This window comes from Takifugu rubripes, chromosome 12 (assembly GCF_901000725.2).
Source record: "Takifugu rubripes chromosome 12, fTakRub1.2, whole genome shotgun sequence".
Lineage (NCBI taxonomy): Eukaryota > Metazoa > Chordata > Actinopteri > Tetraodontiformes > Tetraodontidae > Takifugu > Takifugu rubripes.
The window spans coordinates 10227747-10255374 of NC_042296.1; the positions used below are offsets into that span (position 1 = coordinate 10227747).

The 27628-nt window shown below is 42.7% G+C and overlaps 5 protein-coding genes and 2 long non-coding RNA genes across 9 annotated transcripts in view; 3 read left to right on the top strand and 4 right to left on the bottom strand.

The window, feature by feature from the left end:
- The window catches only part of crybg2 (crystallin beta-gamma domain containing 2), a 27830-nt gene extending 20283 nt beyond the window's left edge, over window positions 1-7547 (top strand). Inside the window, exons 7-24 of the mRNA XM_029845131.1 lie at window positions 588-635; window positions 1284-1402; window positions 2144-2345; window positions 2651-2790; window positions 2862-2988; window positions 3067-3102; window positions 3183-3322; window positions 3444-3570; window positions 3909-4066; window positions 4134-4260; window positions 4336-4362; window positions 4844-4956; window positions 5056-5185; window positions 5262-5401; window positions 5481-5604; window positions 6163-6321; window positions 6402-6561; window positions 6642-7547. Of these exons, the coding sequence (XP_029700991.1) occupies window positions 588-635; window positions 1284-1402; window positions 2144-2345; window positions 2651-2790; window positions 2862-2988; window positions 3067-3102; window positions 3183-3322; window positions 3444-3570; window positions 3909-4066; window positions 4134-4260; window positions 4336-4362; window positions 4844-4956; window positions 5056-5185; window positions 5262-5401; window positions 5481-5604; window positions 6163-6321; window positions 6402-6561; window positions 6642-6730 (2166 nt within the window). The 3' untranslated portion in view covers window positions 6731-7547. The remainder of the gene's footprint in view (window positions 1-587; window positions 636-1283; window positions 1403-2143; window positions 2346-2650; window positions 2791-2861; window positions 2989-3066; window positions 3103-3182; window positions 3323-3443; window positions 3571-3908; window positions 4067-4133; window positions 4261-4335; window positions 4363-4843; window positions 4957-5055; window positions 5186-5261; window positions 5402-5480; window positions 5605-6162; window positions 6322-6401; window positions 6562-6641) is intronic.
- Window positions 7548-9377: 1830 nt separating this feature from the next.
- On the top strand, window positions 9378-14217 carry anxa14 (annexin A14). Of its 2 annotated transcripts, XM_003969179.3 has the most exons (13): window positions 9378-9523; window positions 9636-9691; window positions 10565-10661; window positions 10742-10830; window positions 11784-11897; window positions 11973-12063; window positions 12141-12220; window positions 12334-12372; window positions 12879-12969; window positions 13038-13133; window positions 13230-13285; window positions 13560-13667; window positions 13811-14217. In XM_003969179.3, the coding sequence occupies exons 2-13, from the start codon at window positions 9665-9667 to the stop codon at window positions 13868-13870; spliced, it is 948 nt and encodes a 315-aa protein (XP_003969228.1). In that variant the 5' UTR covers window positions 9378-9523; window positions 9636-9664; the 3' UTR covers window positions 13871-14217. The 2 variants fall into 2 exon arrangements, with proteins under 2 accessions (XP_003969228.1, XP_029700983.1); XM_029845123.1 differs by lacking the exons at window positions 9378-9523; window positions 9636-9691 and adding an exon at window positions 10153-10498.
- Window positions 13983-16312, bottom strand: LOC115251722 (mucin-5AC-like). The gene is made up of 2 exons (XM_029845122.1): window positions 16179-16312; window positions 13983-15635 (listed from the first exon to the last, which is right to left on the bottom strand). Exons 1-2 carry the CDS (start codon window positions 16305-16307, stop codon window positions 14583-14585), a joined length of 1182 nt encoding a protein of 393 aa, XP_029700982.1. The 5' UTR covers window positions 16308-16312; the 3' UTR covers window positions 13983-14582.
- A 444-nt stretch (window positions 16313-16756) lies between these two features.
- On the top strand, window positions 16757-20880 carry LOC115251724 (uncharacterized). Its single transcript, XR_003890253.1, has 5 exons — window positions 16757-16820; window positions 17072-17179; window positions 17323-19599; window positions 19851-19958; window positions 20102-20880. It is a non-coding gene; the product is annotated as an uncharacterized lncRNA (long non-coding RNA).
- Window positions 20827-21890, bottom strand: LOC115251723 (nucleoporin NSP1-like). Of its 2 annotated transcripts, XM_029845125.1 has the most exons (3): window positions 21736-21890; window positions 21104-21192; window positions 20827-21061 (listed from the first exon to the last, which is right to left on the bottom strand). In XM_029845125.1, the coding sequence occupies exons 1-3, from the start codon at window positions 21775-21777 to the stop codon at window positions 20848-20850; spliced, it is 345 nt and encodes a 114-aa protein (XP_029700985.1). In that variant the 5' UTR covers window positions 21778-21890; the 3' UTR covers window positions 20827-20847. The 2 variants fall into 2 exon arrangements, with proteins under 2 accessions (XP_029700985.1, XP_029700984.1); XM_029845124.1 differs by having other exon boundaries at window positions 20827-21192.
- A 2196-nt stretch (window positions 21891-24086) lies between these two features.
- LOC105418998 (integumentary mucin C.1-like) lies at window positions 24087-25002 on the bottom strand. Its single transcript, XM_011620247.2, has 3 exons — window positions 24969-25002; window positions 24757-24830; window positions 24087-24551 (listed from the first exon to the last, which is right to left on the bottom strand). Exons 1-3 carry the CDS (start codon window positions 24976-24978, stop codon window positions 24234-24236), a joined length of 402 nt encoding a protein of 133 aa, XP_011618549.2. The 5' UTR covers window positions 24979-25002; the 3' UTR covers window positions 24087-24233.
- Window positions 25003-25816: 814 nt separating this feature from the next.
- LOC105418997 (uncharacterized) lies at window positions 25817-27391 on the bottom strand. The gene is made up of 2 exons (XR_965950.2): window positions 27259-27391; window positions 25817-26296 (listed from the first exon to the last, which is right to left on the bottom strand). It is a non-coding gene; the product is annotated as an uncharacterized lncRNA (long non-coding RNA).
- Window positions 27392-27628: the final 237 nt, after the last annotated feature.

The window sequence follows — 27628 nt, forward strand, 5'->3', positions numbered from 1 at the left end:
CCTCTTCCCAGTGTTTATTGGGACGGACACACATGACGGATCAGGGCTGTAGTTCTGCCCACAGCTTCCAGAGAACCAGGATCAGTTTATTCATGGCAACAAAGACAATTGTCTCAAACTACAGGCAGGTCAAACAGTTAGCAAGCACCTGAGAGGTAACGAGACAGTAAAATGTTGTGCAGAAGTGTTGTCAGGTGAGCTTGACCGGTTCCACCATGAAAACTTGGCGTTAGCTGAGTGAATGTGAAGAATGAGGACCCACTCTGAGCCCACTCCTCTCCCCGCTGATGCCTCTAAACCAGTTCAACAACATGGCGTCAACATCAACCACAGCTGGATCGTCTGGCACGCTGTCGGAAACGGCGTCTGTCATTAACTTTAGTGGGGTTGTTGCGTAAAAATGTAATCTAGATGAAACCGCGTCAGCTGATGCAGACGTTTGTAATGATCTTCCGTAATGGCTCCTTAACATCAATCATAATTTACCGTCTGAACATCTTCTTTTCTCTTTCATCATTGCCTTTTATGATATGAATTAGCTGTTCCAGAACAAACTGTCTGAAACCCACTTTCCTCTCTGTTTTCAGCTCACTAAAGAGAAGGACCATGGAAAACTCAATCCTCGTCCCGGAAAGGTGAGTCTCAACTCAAGCACGGCAGCTGGTCAGTCCGGTGTAGGTGTGGTGTAAGCGTGGAAATGGTGACGACCCTCTGAAACGCCTTAATACACGTTGTTGTTTCACAAATTGTAGCGATAGATAAAGACATGATCAGGGACGTCGGCCTGTCGGAGCCCTTGCTTCCGCAAAAACTGAGGGTGGCTAAATGCAACAGTTTGCTCTTTTATCATCACAGCTAGCTTGATGCTAGCGTGTTGTGCGCTTCATGGTTTCCTTCTTCAAGGAGCCTTGGATTCTGTTTTTGCTCTTTACAAAATTCCCAAATAAGGGGGAGGCTTAGGTGACATTTGGAATAATTAAAGCCACGCCACCTCCTGGTGCCCATCCCTGTAAATTATTTGTCTGTAAATGGCAAACCTGCTTCTGCACGCCACCTAAAGTTCAACCTCTTCCTCGCTGCAGGGCCTCAGACTCTGGAGATGTCACAACTGTCTATTTTACAACATTTTTCTCCTTCAATTTAACCTTTAAACACAAAGAGGTGTTCTGTGCATGTGCAGACAAATCTCTGCCACTCAACCATGGGATCGGTCCCAACTTTAACGGTGAAATGAAGTTGAAAAGCTTTCCATTGTTCCACGTCTGACACTTCCTCTCGCTTAGATGTACATCTTTGACCGGTTGGGGATGTGCGGCCAAAGATTTGAGGTGCGCAGTGATGTCATCGATGCCACGTCGTGGGAGCTGCAGGAGACCATCTCCATCAGGGTGGTCAGAGGAGGGTGAGTAGTCCAGCAGATATAAATAACCCTCATCCTAGGATGACGAGGGTTAAAGGTCAGTGTGGGATGAACACGAATGGCAGGTCAATATGCTGCTATTGGTATGTTTTGTTGTGAAGTTCCATATCATAACTGCATAGTTGGTCTTTAAAGCCTCAGTTAATGTTGCGTAACTGCCCCAATGGTGCTGCTCTGACTTGTGCCACACCTAAGTTAAACCGTTAATGTCTTTAATTTGTGCTTCCACCTGACGACACGACTACATTTTCCTATTGGCACATTATGTAAATGACCATTTTACCTAAAACGTAATGGGTTTCAGAAGAGTAAATAACTTTCTAGCGCTACAGAGATTAACCTGTGAAGACAACTGGGCAGAGTGGTGTGTGTAGGGTGGGTGGTTTGTTCTGTGTGTGTGTGTGTTTTGGGGGGTTGTGATATTGGCAAGAGTTTATTAGTAAAAGGGTTTTAACCTTGAGCTCCATCAACTAGGACAGGGATGACATTTTCCTTCATCTTTTCCGGTCGACAAAAACCAACTTCTCTCTTCATAGAACAACTTAGTAATATTTACCTTCTGCATTATTTTGACAATTCAAAACACAATCGAGAAAACCTTGAGGTTATTATGTACAGTAAACAACTTTAGCAAACATTAACTGAGTCTGACAACAGTAAATATGCCAGAAGAAATGCAGATCATCTGTGAGCAGTAACCCTGCTCTCCGCTTCTGTCTCCAGCTGGGTGCTGTACGAGAAGCCAAACTTTAAAGGTAATAAGATCGCCCTCGATGAGGGAGACCTAGAGATCACGTGTCCCTTCAGCCCTGCGGAGCATCAGCAGAACGGACATGAGGAGGGGGCTCAGAATCAACCAGACGGGCAAACAAAACCTGAATCGGAGCGGAGGTTCATCATCGGATCCATCCGGAGAGTTGTCAGAGTAAGACGGCCTCAGTTGGATTTTCCATCCAGCCCAGTTTTCTGTCCTATCAGGTAGACAAAGGTTTTACCTGCTCCAACTTTCCTGGGTGTTCACCTGGTGGGAAAGAAAACCCGGTGGGATTCCGGCCCTCGAGGACTGGATGGAAGGCAATGTTATTGTGCAGTAATTACACTGGATCGCAGTTACTGACACCGTTCAATTCATTTACATTGGATGAATTAATTGATGTCGTTAAGAAGTAATGTTGACATTCCCTAAAAAGGTAATAAGATTTAGGTAAACAACGCCTGTTCTTGCCTCAGGACTACAGTGTTCCAGAAATTAGTCTGTTCCCAGAGGAGGACGCAGAAGGGAAGAAGGTTGTTTTCCGAGATACGTCAGACGACGCCAGGATTTTTGGCCAGCCCATCAAAGCAAACTCCGTCATCGTCAACGCGGGATTGTGAGTTCATGGCCGGCAGGACAGATTGGGTCTATCACCTCAGATGTGTGATGTGTTCGCTTCCGGCTCAGGTGGCTGGTGTACGCGCACCCGTCCTTCCAGGGTACACCACGTGTGCTCGAGGTGGGGGGGTACAGCAACCCTGCTGCCTGGGGGGTGGATCAGCCCTACGTGGGATCACTCCATCCGCTCAAAATCGTAAATATCTCCGCGTACACGCACTCGCTCTGCTCTCTCTAAAGCTAAAGTTCATATACTGTTTATATTTTACCACAGGGGGAACCGAGAGTGGAAAACCCCAGTGAACCTAAAGTATGTAGCACTTTGTGTGAAAATAATGTGGAGAGCTTGAAAGATTTCCCTTTAAATAAGGCTCCTAATAATATGTCAAGATGGTGATCTACGACAAGCCCTACTTCAGTGGAAAATCAAGGACCATAACCGGCAACATGAGAGACTTCATGACCCGAACAGACTCCCAGCAGACCACCTTCATGTACAGCGTCGGCTCCCTTAAAGTGCTGGGAGGGATGTGAGTTCTGCTTTTACTGAGTGATGATGAAAGCGCTGGTTTAAATGCTACCGTGTTTGAAACATTACTGGGGCAGGTGTGCATCTTTTTACACTCACCTCATGCCTCTGTGTTGTTTTAGCTGGGTAGGCTATGAGAGGGAGGGCTTCCGGGGTCACCAGTACCTCCTGGAGGAGGGCGAGTACCACGACTGGAGGGTGTGGGGAGGCAACAACTCCGAGCTGCGCTCCGCCAGGGTCATCCGGGCGGTAGGTTGTCGTCAGAAAAACACCCACGGGAGCCTCAACAGGCTGAGTCAGTCACACGCAGAAGATCTCTTTATTTTCTATACAGTTACTCGCAAAGGCTGTTTTTTTTGTTTAATTCAGTCCTTTTAGATCAAGTTTAAAGAATTCCTCTTAACAAATGATTGATCAGAACTACACTAAAAATCATGAGCACAAATCCCAAAATTGATCCCGTCATGAAAACAGTCTCCAAAAGTAGATTATTGGATTAAAAACAATGATTTAATAACCAAATTACCTTTAACACAGTCGGTTCGCGGAGCTATTTGGGTGCAAATGACCCGATTGCTCGTCTGCAGGATCTCAGCGACCCGTTACTGGTGATGTTTGAGCTCCCAGAGGATGAGGGGGAGGGAGAGCAGGAGGAGAACACGTTCGAGGTGACGGAGGCCATCCCTGATGTCGAGCTCTTCAACTACAGAACCAACACGCGCTCCATCCACGTGGTCAGCGGGGCGTAAGTCATCAGACGCTCGAGTTCATGGTGACTGTGACTGAGGGCTTAAGTTGGGCAATGTCCTCAGGTGGATCGCCTACTCTCATGTGGACTTCTCTGGGAACCAGTACATCCTAGAGAAAGGCTTCTACAATAACTGTGCAGACTGGGGTTCCCAAGACAACCGCATCTGCTCAGTACAACCCATCCTCATGGTCAGACCCAGCAGGCCTTTAAAACATCATTCCATTATTTAATATAGACACTCATATTTCCCTTTTTGATTTTAGGCTCTCGGTTCCAAAGTATTAAATGAGGTAACAACACTTTTTTTATTTTTAATGCACTTTTTAAAACTACATGATGGTTAAAAACTGCTGCTCAAACTAAAAATCACAAAGCATCTCCACTGCCCCCTGCTGGTGGAGGAATTAGGCTGCACCTTCAGTCTCGACTGCACTTGACTTTTGTCTTCTTGCTTCTGATTATTATTAGTGACAAAAAGGTGTCTCTTTTATTTGTGATATCTTTGTCTGCAAAAACAGCACCTGAACTATCCGTGTCCACACAGCAGGAAGCTGAAATGAAACAAATAAAAACAGACAGAAAAGACCTCATTGAACTTGAGGTTTTATTTAAGGAAATTCAGTTGTTATAAATAGGAAATGGGGGAAAAAAAATACAGGTCTGTATAGTTGAGTGTGTCTGCTGTAAGTCTGCCAGGAAGTGAGATGATGTCACACAGATGTCAGCCCAAGATAATGAGAAATGTGCTTACTTGTGTTTTCTGTCTGTCAGCTGATATTATACTCGGAGCCAGACTTTAAAGGTGAGTGTCAGGTGTTTGACCACAACCAGGAAGCCGTGTCTGAAAAGCTTGTGACCAAGTCCTGCCGAGTATCGGGAGGGAGGTGAGAGCATCTTCCCAATGTTCCTGTCATTCCCTTCTGTCCTCAACTTTGGGTAAATAAGAAAGTTTGTAAAGGTGTGTGACCGCGCCTGTGTTCCAGCTGGGTGATCTACGAGGAGAAAAACTACTCGGGGAGCTTGTATGTCCTATCTGAGGGCGATTATCCAAATCTGTCTAGCATGGGATGTCCGTCAGGTTTCACCATCTGCTCCGTCAAGACTGTGCCAGTGGTTAGAGACCACACACACAAATAAACACCATGTTGTTGTCAAGAGTCCCCTGAACTCCCATCTGTCTTCTGTGCAGACGTTCACCGTTCCCTCCATCTCACTGTTCAGCCTGGAGTGCCTGGAGGGCCGAGAGATCACCATGGACAGTGAGATCACCAGCTTGGTGGAAGAAGGCTTCAACAACCACGTCCTGTCCATCAGAGTCGACAGCGGCTGGTGAGCCAGCGTTTTTCTCCACTTCTGCACCTGTTTGCTGTGTAAAGCAACAAACTCCCCTGATTCTGTCACTCTGCAGTTGGGTGATATGTGAGCACAGTAACTACAGGGGGCGCCAGTTCTTCCTGGAACCACTGGAAATCACCAACTGGCTGAAGTTCAGCTCTTTACAAACTGTTGGTTCCCTGTTCCCAGTCAGACAGGTTGGTCTTATGTACATTGGTTTTTGGCTGTTTGTTTTTTCTTTGTTTTTGCTAACTACAGTACTATTGAAAATTACAGCATTCGTAACAAATAATCAGCCAAATAAATGCATTTTATGTCGTATAACATTTGTGTAGCAGTAAAATGATTGTGGGGTAAAAAGTGACAGCGTTTTGGAGGAATGGCCCAACAAAAATGAGGAGGAGGTTCCAGTCAAGCAGACAACCATTTGTTTTTGCAGTGCAGTTGTACCTGGGCGGGCTGGGGTGTCCAAATAGGAGCTGTCTTCAGAGTTTCATATTAAATAAACAGTCAGTGTTCACACAAAGATTTGGACAGCCCAGTTCCATGGGCTGCCCTCCTTACTGCCCCACCCCAGGTCGTAGCACCCATACTAACAATGAAGAACAGAGGGGAAAGTAGAAAATGTTTTACTTACACAAACCTTGACTCAAATCTCCTTCAGTTTGTATTTTACCTCTATCAGAATACTGTTCCTTGCTCACAACTTTCCATAAAGCTGCCAATTAAGTGCAAAAGAACTTTTCCGCCCGCAGAAGCGCCGTGTTTTCCGCATCAAGAACAGCGAGCGCGGCCAGTTTTTGTCCGTGCAGGGAGGTGTGGACGAGATGAAATCTGGACGGGTGGTGGTGAGCGCACAGGTGGAGCCCATGAGTGACATCTGGTACTATCAGGATGGACTCCTGAAAAATAAGGTAACGCTGAGCTTATTGGAGTGGTGAAAAATGATTTTAGGACTGATCACCTGATCCTGGGTCACATGTGTCCGTTGTAGCTGATCTCAACCATGAGCCTTCAGGTCATGGGCACCATTGAGCCAGGAGCCAAGGCGGTTCTGTGGTCGGAAACCCGTCAGCCCATCCAGACCTGGATCACCCAGATGAAAGGCCTCATCAACAGCGTCACCTTCCCTGGCATGGTGCTGGATGTCAAAGGTGCCAAAACCTATAGGTCATTCACGAGTCTCCGCTCAATACAATCCTTCGCAATCACTTTTTTTCTTTTTCCTCTTCAGGTGGGAAAACCTATGACAAGGACCATGTGGTGATCATGCCAGAGAGCGAGGAGAGGCCGAGCCAACAGTGGGTGATAGAACTGCTGTAAAAACCAGTCGGACTACTTGAGAATTAGACTGGAAACCAGAGCTGCTGCAGCCGGCGACAGGCGTCTGTGATGGAGGGAAGCTTCCCGAACTTTTGCAAAGTTGTGAATGAAGTCACAGGGGAGCTGAAACGCACAACTCGGCACTTCACATTTCTCTTAGCTTCTGCTTTGGTAAGAAAGTCTGACGTGGAAGAGCTGGCAAAAAAAGTGGCGGCGGCGGCGCCTCGTCCGGCTCCGGTTACTGTGCTGCCAGCTTCCACTGGAAAAACGAACGACATACTGAACCCCTGCATGTAAATAGGCACATAGGACTGATTTGGATGCGGCTCTACTTTTTTCCAGGGCTTTGACTTTGACCTTTAGCCAACACAAGTGTTTAACAGAAATTTGGGTATTCAAACTCTCTCCTTCCTGTTTGGATGATTTCAGATTCAGGCAAATGTTGGGGCAGCAGAAGCATCCGCGGGTGCTCACTAAACCGAAAAAGGTTTAAATCTCGATGGACGGGGAAATTAAGCCAAATGGTTGGTAGAGGCATAAATAGTGTGCTCTAAATTTTTAAAATATATATTTTTATATTTAAAATATGTGTTTTGTGGGATGAGTTGCAGAAATGTGTCGTCCTCACACAACATTGTGCAGTTTGATGGAATGGGGGAATGTGTGACCATTTACTGCAGTTGATATTGTGAAATGGTCAATTGTTACTTTTACTTGTATCATCTGTGTGTTAATACTGGATTATATGTTGTAAAATGTTTTAGAGGGCATGGTTTTAGGATCAGAAAAAAATGAAATAAAAGCAAACCACCAGATTAGTCGTTTTTCTTCATTTATGCCGATTATTACATTAGATTAATATGACAATTAAAAACGCTGGGTTACATGTTTCAACCCTTTACAGATTCCTTTTGAGCGCGTGTACACGGTGGTGTCATCAGCTCTATAATCACTTCTGTTTGGCTTTATGGTTTATGGTATCTACATTTCTGCACACACGTAAAAAACAAAAGACTGAGGGGTCAATATTCACATCTCTGAAAAGCCATATTACATTATGCTGTTGCCATTAACACAATAATGTGAGAAGGTTGGAATTTTTTGCTAAGTGCCCATTGATTGTGGGCTGTTTTTAGGTGTAGGACTGGGTAGACCTCATGACCACAGCTGGGAAGGTGGCTCATATCACCGGCTCTGTACCATAGGCCCGTCCCAAGGGCCCGGCTCCAGATTGAGGTCCTGGGGGTATCACCCTGGGCCTCATGTTCTTCAGCTGGGACTTCAGAAACGCTGTTGGTCAGCCCCATCCCCTTTGAGCTGTTTGCCTTCGGGTGCTCAAAATCCTCCACAATAAGGTGGCAGTTCAAGGATGTATTACTAGCATGTATACTAGCATGGAATAGCCGTTAAAAATGAATACAGAAAAAAGAATATTCTTTCCCCAAAAGTGAAGCCGAACATAAAAAGGTGTAAAGATACGTCCTCCCTATTCCATAGCTGCGTGACCACCTTTCGGAGCAGGTGTCTGAGAAACGTAGGTCCAAACCATGTTTCCAGTTGCCCCCTCCCTCTGCAACAGGCTGCTGCCCCGAGGCTGCAGAATTAGTGCAGATCTTTACTGCCCCTCCACCACAACTCCGCTGCCCCTCCAAACAAGTCCTACTGGTTCCGTCCTTTGTTTTTTTTGTGCTTTCATAAACTTTAACAATATGACACCTGAGTTTGCGTCTAAAATGAACATGGGGGGGATGGTTGTGTGCTCTCCTGACTGGATTAGGCTCACTCATTCTTTCAGATCTATATTTTATCTGTTCATACAGTCATACATTTAGTTATTTATTACATATTTCAGCAATTCAAACTACTACAACAAAGCAGAACATCATCACTAACTTGTGTAGTGTCTGCAAAGACAACGTTGTTCTATTGTATTCTGTCAGAACCGGCTGATGTTTTGACAGCTCTGAATTCTTGTATCTTGAGGGCCCACATTCTCCACTCTGTCCCTGTCCCGAGCTCCATTTCTGTAGATGTGAAGATAATATGAACAAGAAGCAGAACAAGTGCTGCTGTAGGTCAGCTTCATCCGTCTTTGTTCTGCCCACAAACGTCTCACATTTCTCTGTGGTTTGCAGCTAAACAGCAGCGTTTAAATAGCATTAATTAATTGTCTTCAGATGCTCCTTTTGTTCATGATCACAACTGTGTCCAGAGTGTTTTCCTCCACCAAATAGGAAGACGCAGCACTTGTGTTTCCAGGGTAGGTAAAACATCTACAAAGAGTTCTTAATGTGAGGAAATGGGGCCAGAAATGGAGGTAAAGGAAGAGGAATGCTCCTATTTCCCAGCACCCCATTTATCTCTAACAGACACGTAAATGCTGCCGAACCTCATTTGATTGGTCAAAACTATTTAAAATGTTTTTAAAAAGGACTTTTCATGGGTTTAAACTTTATTAATTGTTAAATCAGCCACAGGGAGTCAGAAAACGTTGGAACGGTCAGCAATCCAGCCCGTCTGGATTCCTCGTCTGCAGCGGACGCCACTATTTTCCAAGTGGGTTTAGTAAGTGTTGACAAAGCAGCAGAGCAGCAGATTGGTGGCCTGTTGGACTGACACAGGTGGGTGAGCAGCAGCGGGCGTGGCGAGGGAGTTAAGGTGGGACTTGGACTCAGAGCTGATTAAGTGCAGGCAGGTAAAGGAACGTCTGCAGCGGTCACAGAGTTCCGCTGCAGGTAGGAGAAATCAACATTCCTTCACTCTGGCTGTGGAATTCCTGGCTGCTTATTCATTGTAAGTTAGAATGGGGTTCATTTCCAGTTCACCGTCAAACTAGATGTGATTGTTTGATTTTGTAACCGTATGTATTTTTACTGTCTGTGTGAACTTCTTACAACTTATCCAGTTGCTTCTGCTGCCCTGAAAACAAAGGAAATGGACCCTGAGTACTTCAAATCCTGGGTAAGTTTATGGCCTTTGGCCTGAACGTTCATAACTACCACATTATGACTCCATTCACACTCTTAGAAGAAAGGATTCTAAAAGGAGCTCTTCTGGAGGAACTCGGGTTCTGTGCAGAATATTTTGACTCTGGGAAAAAAAGAACATTGAAAACACTTCTAAATGCAGGGCACTACTGAACATCTGATAGTGTGTTCTGATGAGCATCCTGTTGTTATCTCCACCACCCACCTGTGAGACATGCATGGAATGTTGAAGTTCAATGTTGAAGTTCAGGTTTCTATGATAAAAGAGGTCATTAGAGCAAGTTTCCTCTTCTTAACCACTCTTTTCTTCTCAGGATCCCGAGGACGGTGAACATTTGGAGCAAGTTGTGAAAGCCCATTTAAGTGTGTGTGTGTGTGTGTGTGTGTGTGTGTGTGTGTGTGTGTGTGTGTGTGTGTGTGTGTGTGTGTGTGTGTGGAGTGTTTATAGATTTTTTTTTTCCATTCGCTATTTAAGTTTGAAGTCAACATTCTCTGTCAGAAATATTCTAAATTTCATCGCAACTCAAATGCCACCATCAAAATGTGCCACGAGGGGCAGCAGCGGGAACCGTGCAGGAGTCGTGTCAGTGCAGGAGTCGTGTCAGTGCAGGAGTCGTGTCAGTGCAGGAGTTTTCCCTGTGAGCCGATGTCTGACGCTTCCTGTTGATGATCTCATCAGTCGCGCTGTCAGTCCTCACCCATCCAACAGCCAGACATATTTGAGATACTCTGAGTTCAATCACAACCAAAGAGACTTTCAACATCTTGGAATAACACAGAAGTGAGCGTTGATTGAGAAGCCGCTGTCTTTTGTCACTCTAACTATGAAAACTTTGGAATTCCACAGAACATGTCCTGGGGAACCCTTGGAACGGTACGGCCTTTTCCCAATTTCCACCCGGAGCGGGATGCCGTGGAGCTCCAGGCAGCGCTGGAGAAGAAAGGTTCAATATTCAGATCTGCTTCCCATTCCTCCTCTTCCCAACCATTCCTCCAATTCTAACGTTAATTTCCACTGACTCAGATACGGTGACGCTGGTGAGGATCCTGACCAATCGCAGCAACGCTCAGAGACAAGTGCTTGCTAAGACCTTTGAAGACATTACACAAAAGGTGATCAATTTAGCTCACTTCAATTTAGCATATTCAGACCAGGAGTTAGGATCGGAAACAGCCTATTTTGTTGTGTCGTGCAGCGGTACGAGCAAACATTTAAGTGTGTTTGCTCGCCCATTTGCTTGCGGCTCAAACACGATTCAGCTCGGTGGTAAAGGGCCGAAACGCCGCACCTTTGTTTGGCGAGGAGCAGAAGTGACAACAATTTCACTCTGAATGTTGCTCTTTATGCTATAAGCAAACACTTTTTAAGCATTTTCTGCAGCAGGAGCATAGCTGTCGCTTTATTTATGCGTCTGGTTTGCATCCGTTTCACTGTTTTTGATACAGTAAAGTTCATTTTACAGTTGAGAGGTGTCCAGACCTCGAGGGCCATAATCCAGCCAGGTTTTCTGTTTTACCAGACAGAAAATGGGAAGTGCGATCCCGGCTGGATTGCAGCCCTCCTGAACTGAGTCGAACACCCCTCGTTCACACAGTGTACTTTTATTACAATATTTAATTATCAATAAATGAATATGAGAAAGTAAAAGAAAGCAAAACAGTATATTTTTCTGTCGTTAGCATCTAAACAAACACCCGAAATGATAGTAATATAAACTTTCGCCTCTGATGCAGTATAATTTCCAGTTCTTTTGGCTTTTAGGAGTCATAATAAACGGTGGCAGTCACAAATAAACGCCACCTAGTGGCCATTTCTGGCAGTTGTAACTATAAAATGAATTAGATTCCACATATCCTGATACCGACTGCTAATTTTCCCAAACACTGTCCTGAAGGATCCACAGTGGCTGATGACACGACAGCAACAATAACAAGTTCAAAAAAATCCTCATTTATCTAGATTTTAGGTACATTTTAGGGTCATTATGTAAATAAGAAGCAGCACCGACACTGGGATGGGATGGGATGGGATGGGATGGGATTTGATGATTCTGAGTGTATAACAGGACCTGGAAGGTGCTGTGAAGAAGGCTGTGACTGGAGATCTGGCCGCTCTGCTACTCAGCCTGCTGATGCCTCCTCAGGAACATGATGCTTACCGCTTTCAGCAGGCCATGGCGGTGAGCATGCGGTGTGCATACGTGGTGGGGTGATCATGTGTGCGTTCACACGTACCCTTGTGTGTGCGTGCGCAGGGTTTAGGCACTGACGAGGAGACGCTGATAGAGATCTTGTCCATGCGATCCAGAAAGCAGCTTGATGACATCAGTGCTGCATACACATTTTGTGAGTCTCGACTCTTTGTTGTGGCGCCTGCAGCTCAGAAGTGTAAGCGATCTTTTGTTGTGTTTCCTGTTCTTCAGTGTATAAGAAGGACTTAGAGAAGGAGCTGAGAGGAGAGACCAGTGGGGACTTTGCCAAACTTGTAGTGGCACTGCTTCATGTAATTATTTCCCTGTAACTTCACCTTTAACCTGTCTGTTAATCTATGTTATGGCAGGAAGCGGTTTTCACTGTAACTTTATTTGTTTTTCTTCCTTCTGCTTCCTTCTACAGAAAGAATGTGTTACTGGTTCTGTTCAGAGGGATATGGAGGTACTGTATTCATTAAGTCGCATTTTCCTGCAATAATGCGGAGGTCGAGGTGAAACAATTGCAAGGATATTTCACGCCTGATTCCAATGTTGTCGGTCTGCTCAGAAAACTGCTTTTAAACCCGTTGTGACTTCTGCAAATAACCGAGATGTTATTTCTCCTTTTTCTGCTTTTTGAAATGCAGTAATAACTGGTCGTTCTTTAGAGGAAGCAGGTTAAAGCCATAACATTGTTTCACCTTTAACCGCATATGAATTCAGCTTCTGCTTTACATTATAGTTCTATTGCTGCGTTTCTTTCATATTATTGTTTAAAGTGTGGTTTGACCTTCTCAGCACTGTAAAATATCAGTTGTGATTGTCCTTCACTTCCTCCCATTATGGGTAAAAAAAGCCATCTGAAACATTAGATTTATAGCTCTGGTTGTGTGCTGAAATATAAATAACAAAGTTAAAGTCCTTGAGTAGCACTGGATTTGAGGTTTTGTATGTTTTGCTTCCATTCAGACTCTTTTAATAGCAGTAAACTCTAAAAAAGCTGATGGAAAACCCTGGATTGACATGCTGACATCCAGAGACCCAGAGCATCTTAAGAAAGGTGAGACCTGACGAGCTTTTGCTCGGGCCCGTCTCTGATACGCTCTGATCATATGATGTCGTCTGCAGTCCTGGCGGAGCTGGAGGTGGAGTGTGGCCAGAACGTGGATCACATTTTCGAGAAACGGTTTTCGGGCGATTTTCGATTGGGTTTGAAAGTTTTAGGTAATATTTCACAAGTGAAATATTCTGATCGGTTGCATCTTTCTATATGTTCCATCATCATTTATTTATCTTTTCTCTGGATCTGCATTGTGACAGCACAGTGCATTCAAAGCCCCTACGCCTACCTGGCCAAAAGACTAACCAACACCAAGGTAACGTGGAGGCGTCACCGGTTGGAACGGGTTCTTTTGTGCTCTAATTATTATAAGATTATTGTCTGACTGAAGAGCTGGAAAAATCCTTCAATCTGCTCTCATTGACCAATTTCCAGTTTTTATCCAGATTTATCAGACAGAGGCAGTTGTTGCAATAACCAGGAAATCATAAAATTGCAGCTGTTTCTTTCAATTTCCTCCTAAATTTGGCTTTGTGACAGAATTGCAAACGCTTCTTGCTTGTAAATCCAAACTACCGTCCATCTTTCAGAGCTCAGTGTTGCAGGGAATCATGGTGTCTCATAGTGAGGAAGACTTGCTGTGCATCCGAGTAGCCTATTTGAAGCTAACAGGTGCTTCCCTTTACACATCCCTACAGGTGGGTCACACACAAACAGGTGGAAGATTTATCAGGAAATAACCACATGTTGCATTTCTTTTCTTTTCTTATTTTTATTGAAATGAGACTTTGAAAGAGCAGCGTGGCATCATACAACTTTTATATTTGCATTCTGACAACAGAAGCAGTTCAAGGGAGACCATCTGCAGGCTCTGCTGGCCGTCTGCCGCTCAGAAGATTAAACAGAATAAATGTTGAAAGAACGTTTACGGAAGGCCAAGTATTTCTTTTTTTTTCTTTTTTAATTTTGCAGCAATTCACTCAATGTTTGGTGCCAAATTGTATCATTTTTTTATGAGGCGATTTTACATTTTTAGCTCAACTTTTCATCTTTTCTAGACTTGTTAGAAATTCTCAAGTTGAGTAAAATGGATCTGAAATGTGAGTAAAAGCAAAAGTCAGCCATTAAGGTACGGCTCCAGTCTCCAGGTTCAAGGTGCAAGTTAAGGTTACAGTGAAATTATGAAAACAATTAATCTATTACTTATTAAATAGCTTAAAAATGTGTGTGTGCTGCACCCTCAAAAGGTCTAACTTGTAACTGAAAACAACAAAAAAAGTTGAATGAAATACAAATAAATTCATTCATTCAAATTCTTGCATTCTTTCATTACAACATTTGTTTTTCTAACAACGACATTTAATAGAAAATGTTGACGGGAAATTGCAAAACGTGCATATATTACTATAAATTAGTGAGACATTGTACGCAGTACTTTTACAAATATATTTCACATTTCCTAGATGAGGTTCAGTTTCTTAACTTAAACATTTTAATTACTCCGCTTTAGTTAGATTACACATACCGGTATATAGCTGAGAATCAATCTGTATCTGCAAAGTCAGTCTCATTTGAGTTAATCTGATTCTTTCTACAACATTTTTGGAAGACAATCAAAGCACCCAGAGCACCGCAGACAGAAGAGGGAACAGCAGCGAAGCTGTGAGGACTGAGCCTCCGTTACCCGGGGTGGTCTGAGGAGTTGTTGTTGCATTGGTGACGGTGGAATTCACTGTGGTGACTTCGGGGCCCATTGTAGTGTTGGCTGTGCCCATTGTAGTGGTGCTGGTCCCCATCGTGGTGGTGCTGGTGCCCATCGTAGTGGTGCTGGGGCCCATTGTAGTGGTGCTGGGGCCCATTGTAGTGGTGCTGGTCCCCATCGTGGTGGTGCTGGTGCCCATCGTAGTGGTGCTGGGGCCCATTGTAGTGGTGCTGGTGCCCATTGTAGTGGTGCTGGTGCCCATTGTAGTGGTGCTGGTATCCATTGTAGTGGTGCTGGGGCCCATTGTAGTGGTGCTGGTGCCCATTGTGGTGGTGCTGGTGCCCATCGTGGTGGTGCTGGTGCCCATCGTAGTGGTGCTGGGGCCCATCGTAGTGGTGCTGGTGCCCATTGTGGTGGTGCTGGTGCCCATTGTAGTGGTGCTGGGGCCCATTGTAGTGGTGCTGGGGCCCATTGTAGTGGTGCTGGGGCGCATTGTAGTGGTGCTGGGGCCCATTGTAGTGGTGCTGGGGCGCATTGTAGTGGTGCTGGGGCGCATTGTAGTGGTGCTGGGGCCCATTGTAGTGGTGCTGGGGCCCATTGTGGTGGTGCTGGTGCCCATTGTGGTGGTGCTGGTACCCATTGTAGTGGTGCTGGGGCGCATTGTAGTGGTGCTGGTGCCCATTGTAGTGGTGCTGGTGCCCATCGTAGTGGTGCTGGTGCCCATCGTAGTGGTGCCCGTTGTAGTGGTGCTGGTCCCCATCGTGGTGGTGCTGGTGCCCGTTGTAGTGGTGCTGGTCCCCATCGTGGTGGTGCTGGTGCCCATTGTAGTGGTGCTGGTCCCCATCGTGGTGGTGCTGGTGCCCATTGTAGTGGTGCTGGGGCCCATTGTGGAGTTGTTAGTGCCTTCTAGAGTGGTGTTAGGCGTTGTGGTGGTGCTGGGGCGAGGGGTGGATTCGGCATTGGACTGCAGCGATAGAGCATACATAAGGTTAGATAGAAAGTCTTTACTAAGATAGATTTAACAGTGCAGCAGATGGAGGGTTAAAGAAATCAAAGCTAGTTTTTTCTGCTGCACAATCAGAACATCTTTTCAAAGTTTCCAAAGTTTCTTTTCAAAATCTAACTTGAGTGAGTGCAAATTTAAATGAGACTTTTTACATCAGCTACAAGCAACTCGGAATTAAAATAAATATAAAACTGAATCATAAAAATGACGTTTCATCATGTTCGAGTTAACAGCAAAAATGTACTGAACAGTCACATCACTCGCATTAGAATAGTAAGTGTTGAAATCCAACAATACCATTCTTAAATAGAATTCATAAATAGGGGATAAAATTCACACTTAAATGTATATCGCATTTAGAACTCATCATAAACATGAAAGTCCGTTGTAGCTCATTTGCTTTTTCTAATTTTAGTTTATTTTTTTTAAAGTATGTTGTAATAAATAATGTTGTAATGTTGATTTTTAGATAAATGCTAAACAAAATTCATATGTAGTTACCTTTGCCAGCAGCAACAGTGAACAAATTCCCAGGATCTTCATGTTGGAGAGAGAAGAGGAGCTGAAGCAGAGATGTTGAAATGTCCTGTTCTGTGTATGTTCTCTGGTTTTATCTTGGTCAACCTTCATCCACTTCTGGTGAAAGAACAAGGAAATTCTTGCTAAAATACGCAAGAAAAAAGGGGTGGAGGGAATTTATAATGTGCAATATACGCAGGTCTGGGAACAGGAAGCTGGTTCAGTTGGATTATAATAGCTGAAATTGGTCATTAATTTACCAGTAGTCAATAATAAATGCAAAATCAATGCTGCAATATATAGGTAGATAGATACCAGACACCAGAAAACAGTGGTGGTGATAGTAGCAATCCCAAGTGATAGCAGCATCAGGAATAAGGAAGTTGGGAAGCTGGAGAAATACCAAGGGCTGTAAGAGGAGATAGAGAGAATGTGGATTATGAAGGCAACAGTAGTGATTGGGACACTAGGGGCAATAGTCCCCAAGTGAAATATTCTGATCGGTTGCATCTTTCTATATGTTCCATCATCATTTATTTATCTTTTCTCTGGATCTGCATTGTGACAGCACAGTGCATTCAAAGCCCCTACGCCTACCTGGCAAAAAGACTAACCAACACCAAGGTAACGTGGAGGCGTCACCTTTTGTGCTCTAATTATTATAAGATTAGTGTCTGACTGGAAAAATCCTTCAATCTGCTCTCATTGACCAATTTCCAGTCTTTATCCAGATTTATCAGACAGAGGCAGTTGTTGCAATAACCAGGAAATCGTAAAATTGCAGCTGTTTCTTTCAATTTCCTCCTAGATTTGGCTTTGTGACAGAATTGCAAACGCTTCTTGCTTGTAAATCCAAACTACCGTCCATCTTTCAGAGCTCAGTGTTGCAGGGAATCATGGTGTCTCATAGTGAGGAAGACTTGCTGTGCATCCGAGTAGCCTATTTGAAGCTAACAGGTGCTTCCCTTTACACATCCCTACAGGTGGGTCACACACAAACAGGTGGAAGATTTATCAGGAAATAACCACATGTTGCATTTCTTTTCTTTTCTTATTTTTATTGAAATGAGACTTTGAAAGAGCAGCGTGGCGTCATACAACTTTTATATTTGCATTCTGACAACAGAAGCAGTTCAAGGGAGACCATCTGCAGGCTCTGCTGGCCGTCTGCCGCTCAGAAGACTAAACAGAATAAATGTTGAAAGAACGTTTACGGAAGGCCAAGTATTTATTTTTTTTCATTTTTTTATTTTGCAGCAATTCACTCAATGTTTGGTGCCAAATTGTATCATTTTTTTATGAGGCGATTTTACATTTTTAGCTCAACTTTTCATCTTTTCTAGACTTGTTAGAAATTCTCAAGTTGAGTAAAATGGATCTGAAATGTGAGTAAAAGCAAAAGTCAGCCATTAAGGTACGGCTCCAGTCTCCAGGTTCAAGGTGCAAGTTAAGGTTACAGTGAAATTATGAAAACAATTAATCTATTACTTATTAAATAGCTTAAAAATGTGTGTTGTAACTGAAAACAACAAAAAAAAGTTGAATGAAATACAAATAAATTCATTCATTCAAATTCTTGCATTCTTTCATTACAACATTTGTTTTTCTAACAACGACATTTAATAGAAAATGTTGACGGGAAATTGCAAAACGTGCATATATTACTATAAAGTAGTGAGACATTGTACGCAGTACTTTTACAAACATATTTCACATTTCCTAGATGAGGTTCAGTTTCTTAATTTAAACATTTTAATTACTCCGCTTTAGTTAGATTACACATACCGGTATATAGCTGAGAATCAATCTGTATCTGCAAAGTCAGTCTCATTTGAGTTAATCTGATTCTTTCTACAACATTTTTGGAAGACAATCAAAGCACCCAGAGCACCGCAGACACAAGAGGGAACAGCAGCGAAGCTGTGAGGACTGAGCCTCCGTTACCCGGGGTGGTCTGAGGAGTTGTTGTTGCATTGGTGACGGTGGAATTCACTGTGGTGACTTCGGGGCCCATTGTAGTGTTGGCTGTGCCCATTGTGGTGGTCCTGGTGTCCATTGTAGTGCTGGCTGTGCCCATTGTGGTGGTCCTGGTGTCCATTGTAGTGCTGGCTGTGCCCATTGTGGTGGTCCTGGTGCCCATTGTGGGGTTGTTAGTGCCTTCTAGAGTGGTGTTAGGCGTTGTGGTGGTGCTGGGGCGAGGGGTGGATTCGGCATTGGACTGCAGCGATAGAGCATACATAAGGTTAGATAGAAAGTCTTTACTAAGATAGATTTAACAGTGCAGCAGATGGAGGGTTAAAGAAATCAAAGCTAGTTTTTTCTGCTGCACAATCAGAACATCTTTTCAAAGTTTCCAAAGTTTCTTTTCAAAATCTAACTTGAGTGAGTGCAAATTTAAATGAGACTTTTTACATCAGCTACAAGCAACTCGGAATTAAAATAAATATAAAACTGAATCATAAAAATGACGTTTCATCATGTTCGAGTTAACAGCAAAAATGTACTGAACAGTCACATCACTCGCATTAGAATAGTAAGTGTTGAAATCCAACAATACCATTCTTAAATAGAATTCATAAATAGGGGATAAAATTCACACTTAAATGTATATCGCATTTAGAACTCATCATAAACATGAAAGTCCGTTGTAGCTCATTTGCTTTTTCTAATTTTAGTTTATTTTTTTTAAAGTATGTTGTAATAAATAATGTTGTAATGTTGATTTTTAGATAAATGCTAAACAAAATTCATATGTAGTTACCTTTGCCAGCAGCAACAGTGAACAAATTCCCAGGATCTTCATGTTGGAGAGAGAAGAGGAGCTGAAGCAGAGATGTTGAAATGTCCTGTTCTGTGTATGTTCTCTGGTTTTATCTTGGTCAACCTTCATCCACTTCTGGTGAAAGAACAAGGAAATTCTTGCTAAAATACGCAAGAAAAAAGGGGTGGAGGGAATTTATAATGTGCAATATACGCAGGTCTGGGAACAGGAAGCTGGTTCAGTTGGATTATAATAGCTGAAATTGGTCATTAATTTACCAGTAGTCAATAATAAATGCAAAATCAATGCTGCAATATATAGGTAGATAGATACCAGACACCAGAAAACAGTGGTGGTGATAGTAGCAATCCCAAGTGATAGCAGCATCAGGAATAAGGAAGTTGGGAAGCTGGAGAAATACCAAGGGCTGTAAGAGGAGATAGAGAGAATGTGGATTATGAAGGCAACAGTAGTGATTGGGACACTAGGGGCAATAGTCCCCAAGTGAAATATTCTGATCGGTTGCATCTTTCTATATGTTCCATCATCATTTATTTATCTTTTCTCTGGATCTGCATTGTGACAGCACAGTGCATTCAAAGCCCCTACGCCTACCTGGCAAAAAGACTAACCAACACCAAGGTAACGTGGAGGCGTCACCTTTTGTGCTCTAATTATTATAAGATTAGTGTCTGACTGGAAAAATCCTTCAATCTGCTCTCATTGACCAATTTCCAGTCTTTATCCAGATTTATCAGACAGAGGCAGTTGTTGCAATAACCAGGAAATCGTAAAATTGCAGCTGTTTCTTTCAATTTCCTCCTAGATTTGGCTTTGTGACAGAATTGCAAACGCTTCTTGCTTGTAAATCCAAACTACCGTCCATCTTTCAGAGCTCAGTGTTGCAGGGAATCATGGTGTCTCATAGTGAGGAAGACTTGCTGTGCATCCGAGTAGCCTATTTGAAGCTAACAGGTGCTTCCCTTTACACATCCCTACAGGTGGGTCACACACAAACAGGTGGAAGATTTATCAGGAAATAACCACATGTTGCATTTCTTTTCTTTTCTTATTTTTATTGAAATGAGACTTTGAAAGAGCAGCGTGGCGTCATACAACTTTTATATTTGCATTCTGACAACAGAAGCAGTTCAAGGGAGACCATCTGCAGGCTCTGCTGGCCGTCTGCCGCTCAGAAGACTAAACAGAATAAATGTTGAAAGAACGTTTACGGAAGGCCAAGTATTTATTTTTTTTCATTTTTTTATTTTGCAGCAATTCACTCAATGTTTGGTGCCAAATTGTATCATTTTTTTATGAGGCGATTTTACATTTTAGCTCAACTTTTCATCTTTTCTAGACTTGTTAGAAATTCTCAAGTTGAGTAAAATGGATCTGAAATGTGAGTAAAAGCAAAAGTCAGCCATTAAGGTACGGCTCCAGTCTCCAGGTTCAAGGTGCAAGTTAAGGTTACAGTGAAATTATGAAAACAATTAATCTATTACTTATTAAATAGCTTAAAAATGTGTGTTGTAACTGAAAACAACAAAAAAAAGTTGAATGAAATACAAATAAATTCATTCATTCAAATTCTTGCATTCTTTCATTACAACATTTGTTTTTCTAACAACGACATTTAATAGAAAATGTTGACGGGAAATTGCAAAACGTGCATATATTACTATAAAGTAGTGAGACATTGTACGCAGTACTTTTACAAACATATTTCACATTTCCTAGATGAGGTTCAGTTTCTTAATTTAAACATTTTAATTACTCCGCTTTAGTTAGATTACACATACCGGTATATAGCTGAGAATCAATCTGTATCTGCAAAGTCAGTCTCATTTGAGTTAATCTGATTCTTTCTACAACATTTTTGGAAGACAATCAAAGCACCCAGAGCACCGCAGACACAAGAGGGAACAGCAGCGAAGCTGTGAGGACTGAGCCTCCGTTACCCGGGGTGGTCTGAGGAGTTGTTGTTGCATTGGTGACGGTGGAATTCACTGTGGTGACTTCGGGGCCCATTGTAGTGTTGGCTGTGCCCATTGTGGTGGTCCTGGTGTCCATTGTAGTGCTGGCTGTGCCCATTGTGGTGGTCCTGGTGTCCATTGTAGTGCTGGCTGTGCCCATTGTGGTGGTCCTGGTGCCCATTGTGGGGTTGTTAGTGCCTTCTAGAGTGGTGTTAGGCGTTGTGGTGGTGCTGGGGCGAGGGGTGGATTCGGCATTGGACTGCAGCGATAGAGCATACATAAGGTTAGATAGAAAGTCTTTACTAAGATAGATTTAACAGTGCAGCAGATGGAGGGTTAAAGAAATCAAAGCTAGTTTTTTCTGCTGCACAATCAGAACATCTTTTCAAAGTTTCCAAAGTTTCTTTTCAAAATCTAACTTGAGTGAGTGCAAATTTAAATGAGACTTTTTACATCAGCTACAAGCAACTCGGAATTAAAATAAATATAAAACTGAATCATAAAAATGACGTTTCATCATGTTCGAGTTAACAGCAAAAATGTACTGAACAGTCACATCACTCGCATTAGGGTAGTAAGTGTTGAAATCCAACAATACCATTCTTAAATAGAATTCATAAATAGGGGATAAAATTCACACTTAAATGTATATCGCATTTAGAACTCATCATAAACATGAAAGTCCGTTGTAGCTCATTTGCTTTTTCTAATTTTAGTTTATTTTTTTTAAAGTATGTTGTAATAAATAATGTTGGAATGTTGATTTTTAGATAAATGCTAAACAAAATTCATATGTAGTTACCTTTGCCAGCAGCAACAGTGAACAAATTCCCAGGATCTTCATGTTGGAGAGAGAAGAGGAGCTGAAGCGGAGATGTTGAAATGTCCTGTTCTGTGTATGTTCTCTGGCTTTATCTTGGTCAACAAGGAAATTCTTGCTAAAATACGCAAGAAAAAAGGGGTGGAGGAAATTTATAACGTGCAATATACGTCTGGGACATAGGTCTGGGAACAGGAAGCTGGTTAAGTTGGATTATAATAGCTGAAATTGGTCACTAATTTACCAGTAGTCAATAATAAATGCAAAATCAATGCTGCAATATATAGGTAGATAGATACCAGACACCAGAAAACAGTGGTGGTGATAGTAGCAATCCCAAGTGATAGCAGCATCAGGAATAAGGAAGTTGGGAAGCTGGAGAAATACCAAGGGCTGTAAGAGGAGATAGAGAGAATGTGGATTATGAAGGCAACAGTAGTGATTGGGACACTAGGGGCAATAGTCCCCAAGCTGAGTAGATGGCTCCAGCAGATACTAGAAACCACATCAGAGGGCTTTGTCCAGAAGAACGCAGTCCTAGGATCAGCTAAGATCCTGCGCAGAACCCTCAGAGTCCCAGGCCTCTGGTAGAGGACCCGGGTCTGAAGGAGGCACCGCCCAGGAGGGCGAGGAAGAGATTTTTATACATAAATCTCTCATCATCTTCTACCTTCATTTTGAGCTAAAACGTCCGTTGCCCATTTCTGAACACTAGTGAACACTAAACTACTTTTAAAAATTTTCCGATTGGATTTTATTAACTTGTGTCCAGTTTCACAACTTTAAAAACTACAAATGAAAATGATAAAGCAGCAATGAGGAAAATCATTCATTGTTTCTTCAGGTCAATATTTGACAATCTGACAAACAAAAGATTGCTCTCAAGACCAAATGTCACTCTCAGTCAGGAGAAATTATACTGTGGACTTTGGACATGTTAACTATGAAGTAAACATGTAAAAGGAATGAATTATTATTATTCTGATATTACCCTGATTAACATTTTATACACTTTTGAAGATGTCAAGAAACAGATCATAATTAATCCTGTTATGTTTAATTGGTTTTAACATATTAATGGTTATAACATTATTCCACAGAACCAATTCTTCTTCTTCTCCTTCTTCTTCTTCTTCTTATTATTGCATTTCAAACACAGAAAAAGTACAATATTCTTTATTGATGATGTTGCCTGTAACAGTCAGAACAAATCAAATATTTGACTTTATTGGAATGCCGTTCCATCAAATCACACAATATTACAGTTGTCTGCATGCCTGCAAAAGACAAATGTCCATTCTGGTGCGTCTGTAACATAATTAATCACAATCTTTTTCTGATTTTAGTCAAAGTCTGATCTAAGATCCCAGAGGTGAGACCAGGTCATCAGAATTGAGAAGCCCTGATCTTTGGAGCTATTCATTTAAAATAAAACACAGATTTCAAATCAGTGTGGTAACAAAATCTGTAAAATCACTGTGATTCCAGGACCTTAAATCCACTGACCCTAATCCAACCCTCATTCATCCACAATTATGGTTTTTCGGCACTTGGTCTGTGTTGTTTGGACTTTGGCCTTTCTGCTGATGGCCAGACAAGCTAAAGCTCTGAAGGGCTTTCAGTAAATAGTATGACTTTATGACTCAAGAGTCTAAAATAGAAGCAAAGCCACACATAAAACTCAGTCACCTGTTCAGTGTCACGAGTTCAGGCAGTTTTATAGCTCAGTTATTTTTCATGCTCCAATCACAATTCTAGACCGTCCAACCATAAATACAATGACAGTAAGTTCTGCTTCTTCCTTTACATACAGAGTCACTTCCTGATCGAAAATAAGGTCACGCAGCCGATTGCTGAGCGGCGTAGCCTATATTCCTGCTCTGAGCCTCCAGGGGTTAAGGTTAGGGTAGTGAGGGTTAAGGTTATGGGTTATGGTTATGGGTTAGGGGTTAAGGTTAGGGGTTAGGGAAATTAGGATTAGGGTTAGGGTAGTGAGGTTTAAGGTTATGGGTTAAGGTTATGGGTTAAGGTTATGTGTTAGGGTTAGGGGTTAGGGTAGTGAGGGTTAAGGTTATGGGTTAAGGTTATGTGTTAGGGTTAGGGGTTAGGGTTAGGGTAGTGAGGGTTAAGGTTATGGGTTACGGTTATGTGTTAGGGTTAGGGGTTAGGGTTAGGGTAGTGAGGGTTAAGGTTATGGGTTAAGGTTATGCGTTAGGGTTAGGGGTTAGGGTTAGGGTAGTGAGGGTTAAGGTTATGGGTTACGGTTAGGGGTTAGGGGTTAAGGTTAGGGGTTATGGAAATTAGGGTTAGGGTAGTGAGGTTTAAGGTTATGGGTTAAGGTTATGGGTTAGGGGTTAGGGTAGTTAGAGTAATTAGGGTTAGGGTTAGGGTTACTTCCTAATCTACAAAAAGATCATGTAGCCGATGGCTGAGCGGCATAGCTTTAATTCCTGCTCTGAGCCTCCAGGGGGTGCTCATTCTTAAACTGCAGAGAGAACCAGTGATCCGATCAACAGAGTGACAGCCCCATAACCACAGTTTGGTGTGTCCTTTGTGTTCGTGACGGTGTCGATCCCTGGTGTCGTCGCTGACGCTTTGGTCGTGGTCACTATGGGTGTGGTGGTCGGTACCAGGGTCTCTGCAACCGTAGTTACAGGGGTGTGAGTGTTGCTGACGCTGTAGGTTACCATAGAGCTGTTCATGGAACTGGCAGTGGTGTTGGTGTCATTCCTGGATGGCCAAGGCACATTTAAAGTCGTATTTTTTACCATCTCTGTGCTGTTAAATGATGTGGAATTCTGTGTAAAAGAACAAGTAGAGGAAAACATAAAGACACACAACAATTTGTAAGCAATAATTAGATTCTTATAACATCCACATCAGTTAATCCAGTCTATGTGTTTTTCATCGTGACAACAAACATATGAGAGCTTTCTGCATCTGTAGTTTGGTTCTTTACATTTTTATCTGCCGTCCGATCCATTCCACATTAAAGAAAATTACCTGTGATCTGATAAATCCCAGCAGAGAGACAGTCAGCAACTTCATGAAATTGTACTTCATCTTGGATGTTTCTCCTTTCGGGACAGGATTGGATTAAATTCTCAAAATTTTAGCTCTTCTTTGGTTAGGATGTTGCTTAGAGCGTGATTTTTGTAATATGGTTCTCCCAGTGGTTGGTCTTTTATAACCTATTCAGAGTTTTCACCTGATACCTGTTTCCATCCAGGAAGCCTGGTCTCAGTCTCCACCCAGCCACTGACCACACATGCAAAACTTCACTTTGGGCCTCTTGAAATCACTTCAAATATAAAAGATAACTTGTTTCTGCTGCATTTGTTGAGCCACACTTACCTGCTGCTCTTTCAATAGCGGTTCTTTTGCTGACTGACAGCTTTGTTGAATCAGAATTTCTACACGGCACTAACCAATCACTTTGTGTGGAAGTACAGTAAAACTGCCTAAAGGAGAACTCCTACACCTCCAAAACAATTTATTCTGTCACTATTTTTGTTTTATTTGCATTACTTAGGGAGCACATTTTGCAGCTGAATGGAAAACGCATATTTTCTCATTTAGAACTCTTCTGTTGGCATGGTGACGTCTGGCCGCCACCAGTCTAATATGAGATGGACGTGATTTATTTTGCTGAGGTCAGAATGCAAATGTAGCTTCAGGCAGGTCATGTGATTAGTAATGGAGGAACGACAAGGTTTTCCTAATCAAACATATGTTATAACGACTGAATAGATGATAATAGCCAAGGCTACCACTGTCTGTGTTGAAGTGACGTTTCTAACTCTCTCCTGTCTGATCATTTCAGTTAGGGGTTTTACCTTCAGCCTCTTTTCAGATAAAGTTTTTCTTTTCACTGTGAGAAATAGTTACATATTAGATAAAAATAAAAAATTAACCAAATTGTGTTCCTGTGTGACTTTGGACAGGCACTTTTTCTGTGTGTGTGTGTGTGTGTGTGTGTGTGTGTGTGTGTGGGGGGGGGGGGGGGGGGGGGGGGGGTCAGACAGACAGACAGACAGACAGACAGACAGACAGACAGACAGACTTCTTTGCTTATTATTTTATTGATACATTTATGGTTTAAGTATGGTTGCACATTATCACTCCGGCTTTGGCTGCAGGGCGACGAACCCCTTTAAAGTTGAGGTAAAAAAATCACTTGTGTTGAGACGATGTTGGTGTTGGACATTTAGTGATGTACACTGTAGGTAAGGACCATCACTGGCAGCAGCAGAAGACTAAAAGACCCAACTACGGGAGCTGAACCTGCTTTTAACGTGGTGGCTGATGCTTGGGGCCTGTTTGTCGCTATGCTGCCATCAGTAGGGCCCAGGCTAGTGGATGATGATGCTCCTGAACTTTGGGTTGCTCCAGAAGACTCTGTGGGCTGCAGGGTGGTGGAGACAGAGGAATGAGCCCTGCTGGAAGTTGTTTGGATTGAGGCGTAGCCGGATTCCGGTGCTGTAGTGTGGACGCTTGTCTCAGTGGTGACGCTGGTTACTGCTGCTTGTGTCACTTCCTGTCCCTGTAAACAATCCCTGCGTCTCAGTGTCATTGATATTAGGATGTTCTTTTGTTTTAGGCCAGTCATGAGATATTGGATAGCATAGCTTAGCAGAGTCCAGTCTATATAAATCACAATGTCAGTTTTATTTTGTTTCTACAGTGTATCAGCTTACTAATGTAATATTCAACCTTCTTAAAAGTATCTTTTTAATGTTTAAAGACAGGTCAGAACTTGGGTATTGCAAATATACTTTGCATTCCATCATATCAGTAAAACACACAGTGAGATAATGGTGTGTGTGTGTGTGTGTGTGTGTGTGTGTGTGAGAGAGAGAGAGAGAGAGAGAGAGAGAGAGAGAGAGAGAGAGAGAGAGAGAGAGGGAGAGAGAGAGAGAGAGAGAGAGAGAGAGAGAGAGAGAGGAGAGAGAGAGAGAGAGAGAGAGAGAGAGAGAGAGAGAGAGAGAGAGATATGCTTTTTTGGTGGCACAATTACTGTTTTCAACTCCCGGGAACAACCAAAACTCCAGCTTTTACCTAGACCTTCAAAGGGGCAGCACATCTCTGTCAACGTAGTAATTAATAACTAAAACATGCAAATGGGTGAGCATGCTTCTCTGCACAGTTGACATTTGTCAGCTTTGCGTATTGCTGCGGTTGGAAGTGGTTCACTCTGCTGTCTGCTCATCCCGTATGTGCATCTATTTGTTTCTCTATCAGCCACTGTGAGGATGGCATCAGGCGGTTCCCTCTTCAAAATGCTCATAAAAGATCAGAAATAGAATAGAGCTCTGAATGTATTATGTCAATATTCCCTTCATCATATTTCCTTAAATGTCCAGTAAAAATAAACAAAAACCTGAATTTGCCTAGACCTCCTGATGTATTTAAATGTACGATCTGTCTAATTTGACTTCGATTGGAAAAAACAAAAGGCCCGTCCGTCTCTAGTTGATACGGGAAGATGAAATTCATGTCTCTTACCTCAGTGCAGCGCAGGGACACAAAGGTCAGACACACACACAGAAGAAGCGTCTTTGCTGTCTCCATCCTTGTGTTAGCTGTGTTCCTCATGGTTGCTCTCAGCTGCCTGTCTGCTCTTTTAAACCAGCCAGGTAATAATCAGCATGACAAACTGAATAAAAGACATTCACAGGAGCACGGTAAAAACGTCCTGTTCCACTTCTCAAAGCAGCATGATATAATACAATCACTGTAAATATTGCAGATTAGATGAGATAAAATATGTGGACACATTTGTCTGCTTAAAGAAAGTACACCTAATGAATGGTGCCTAAGAAAAGGACTTTTAGAACTTTACATACATAGATTAGATTTGAATTTCTGTTGAAGC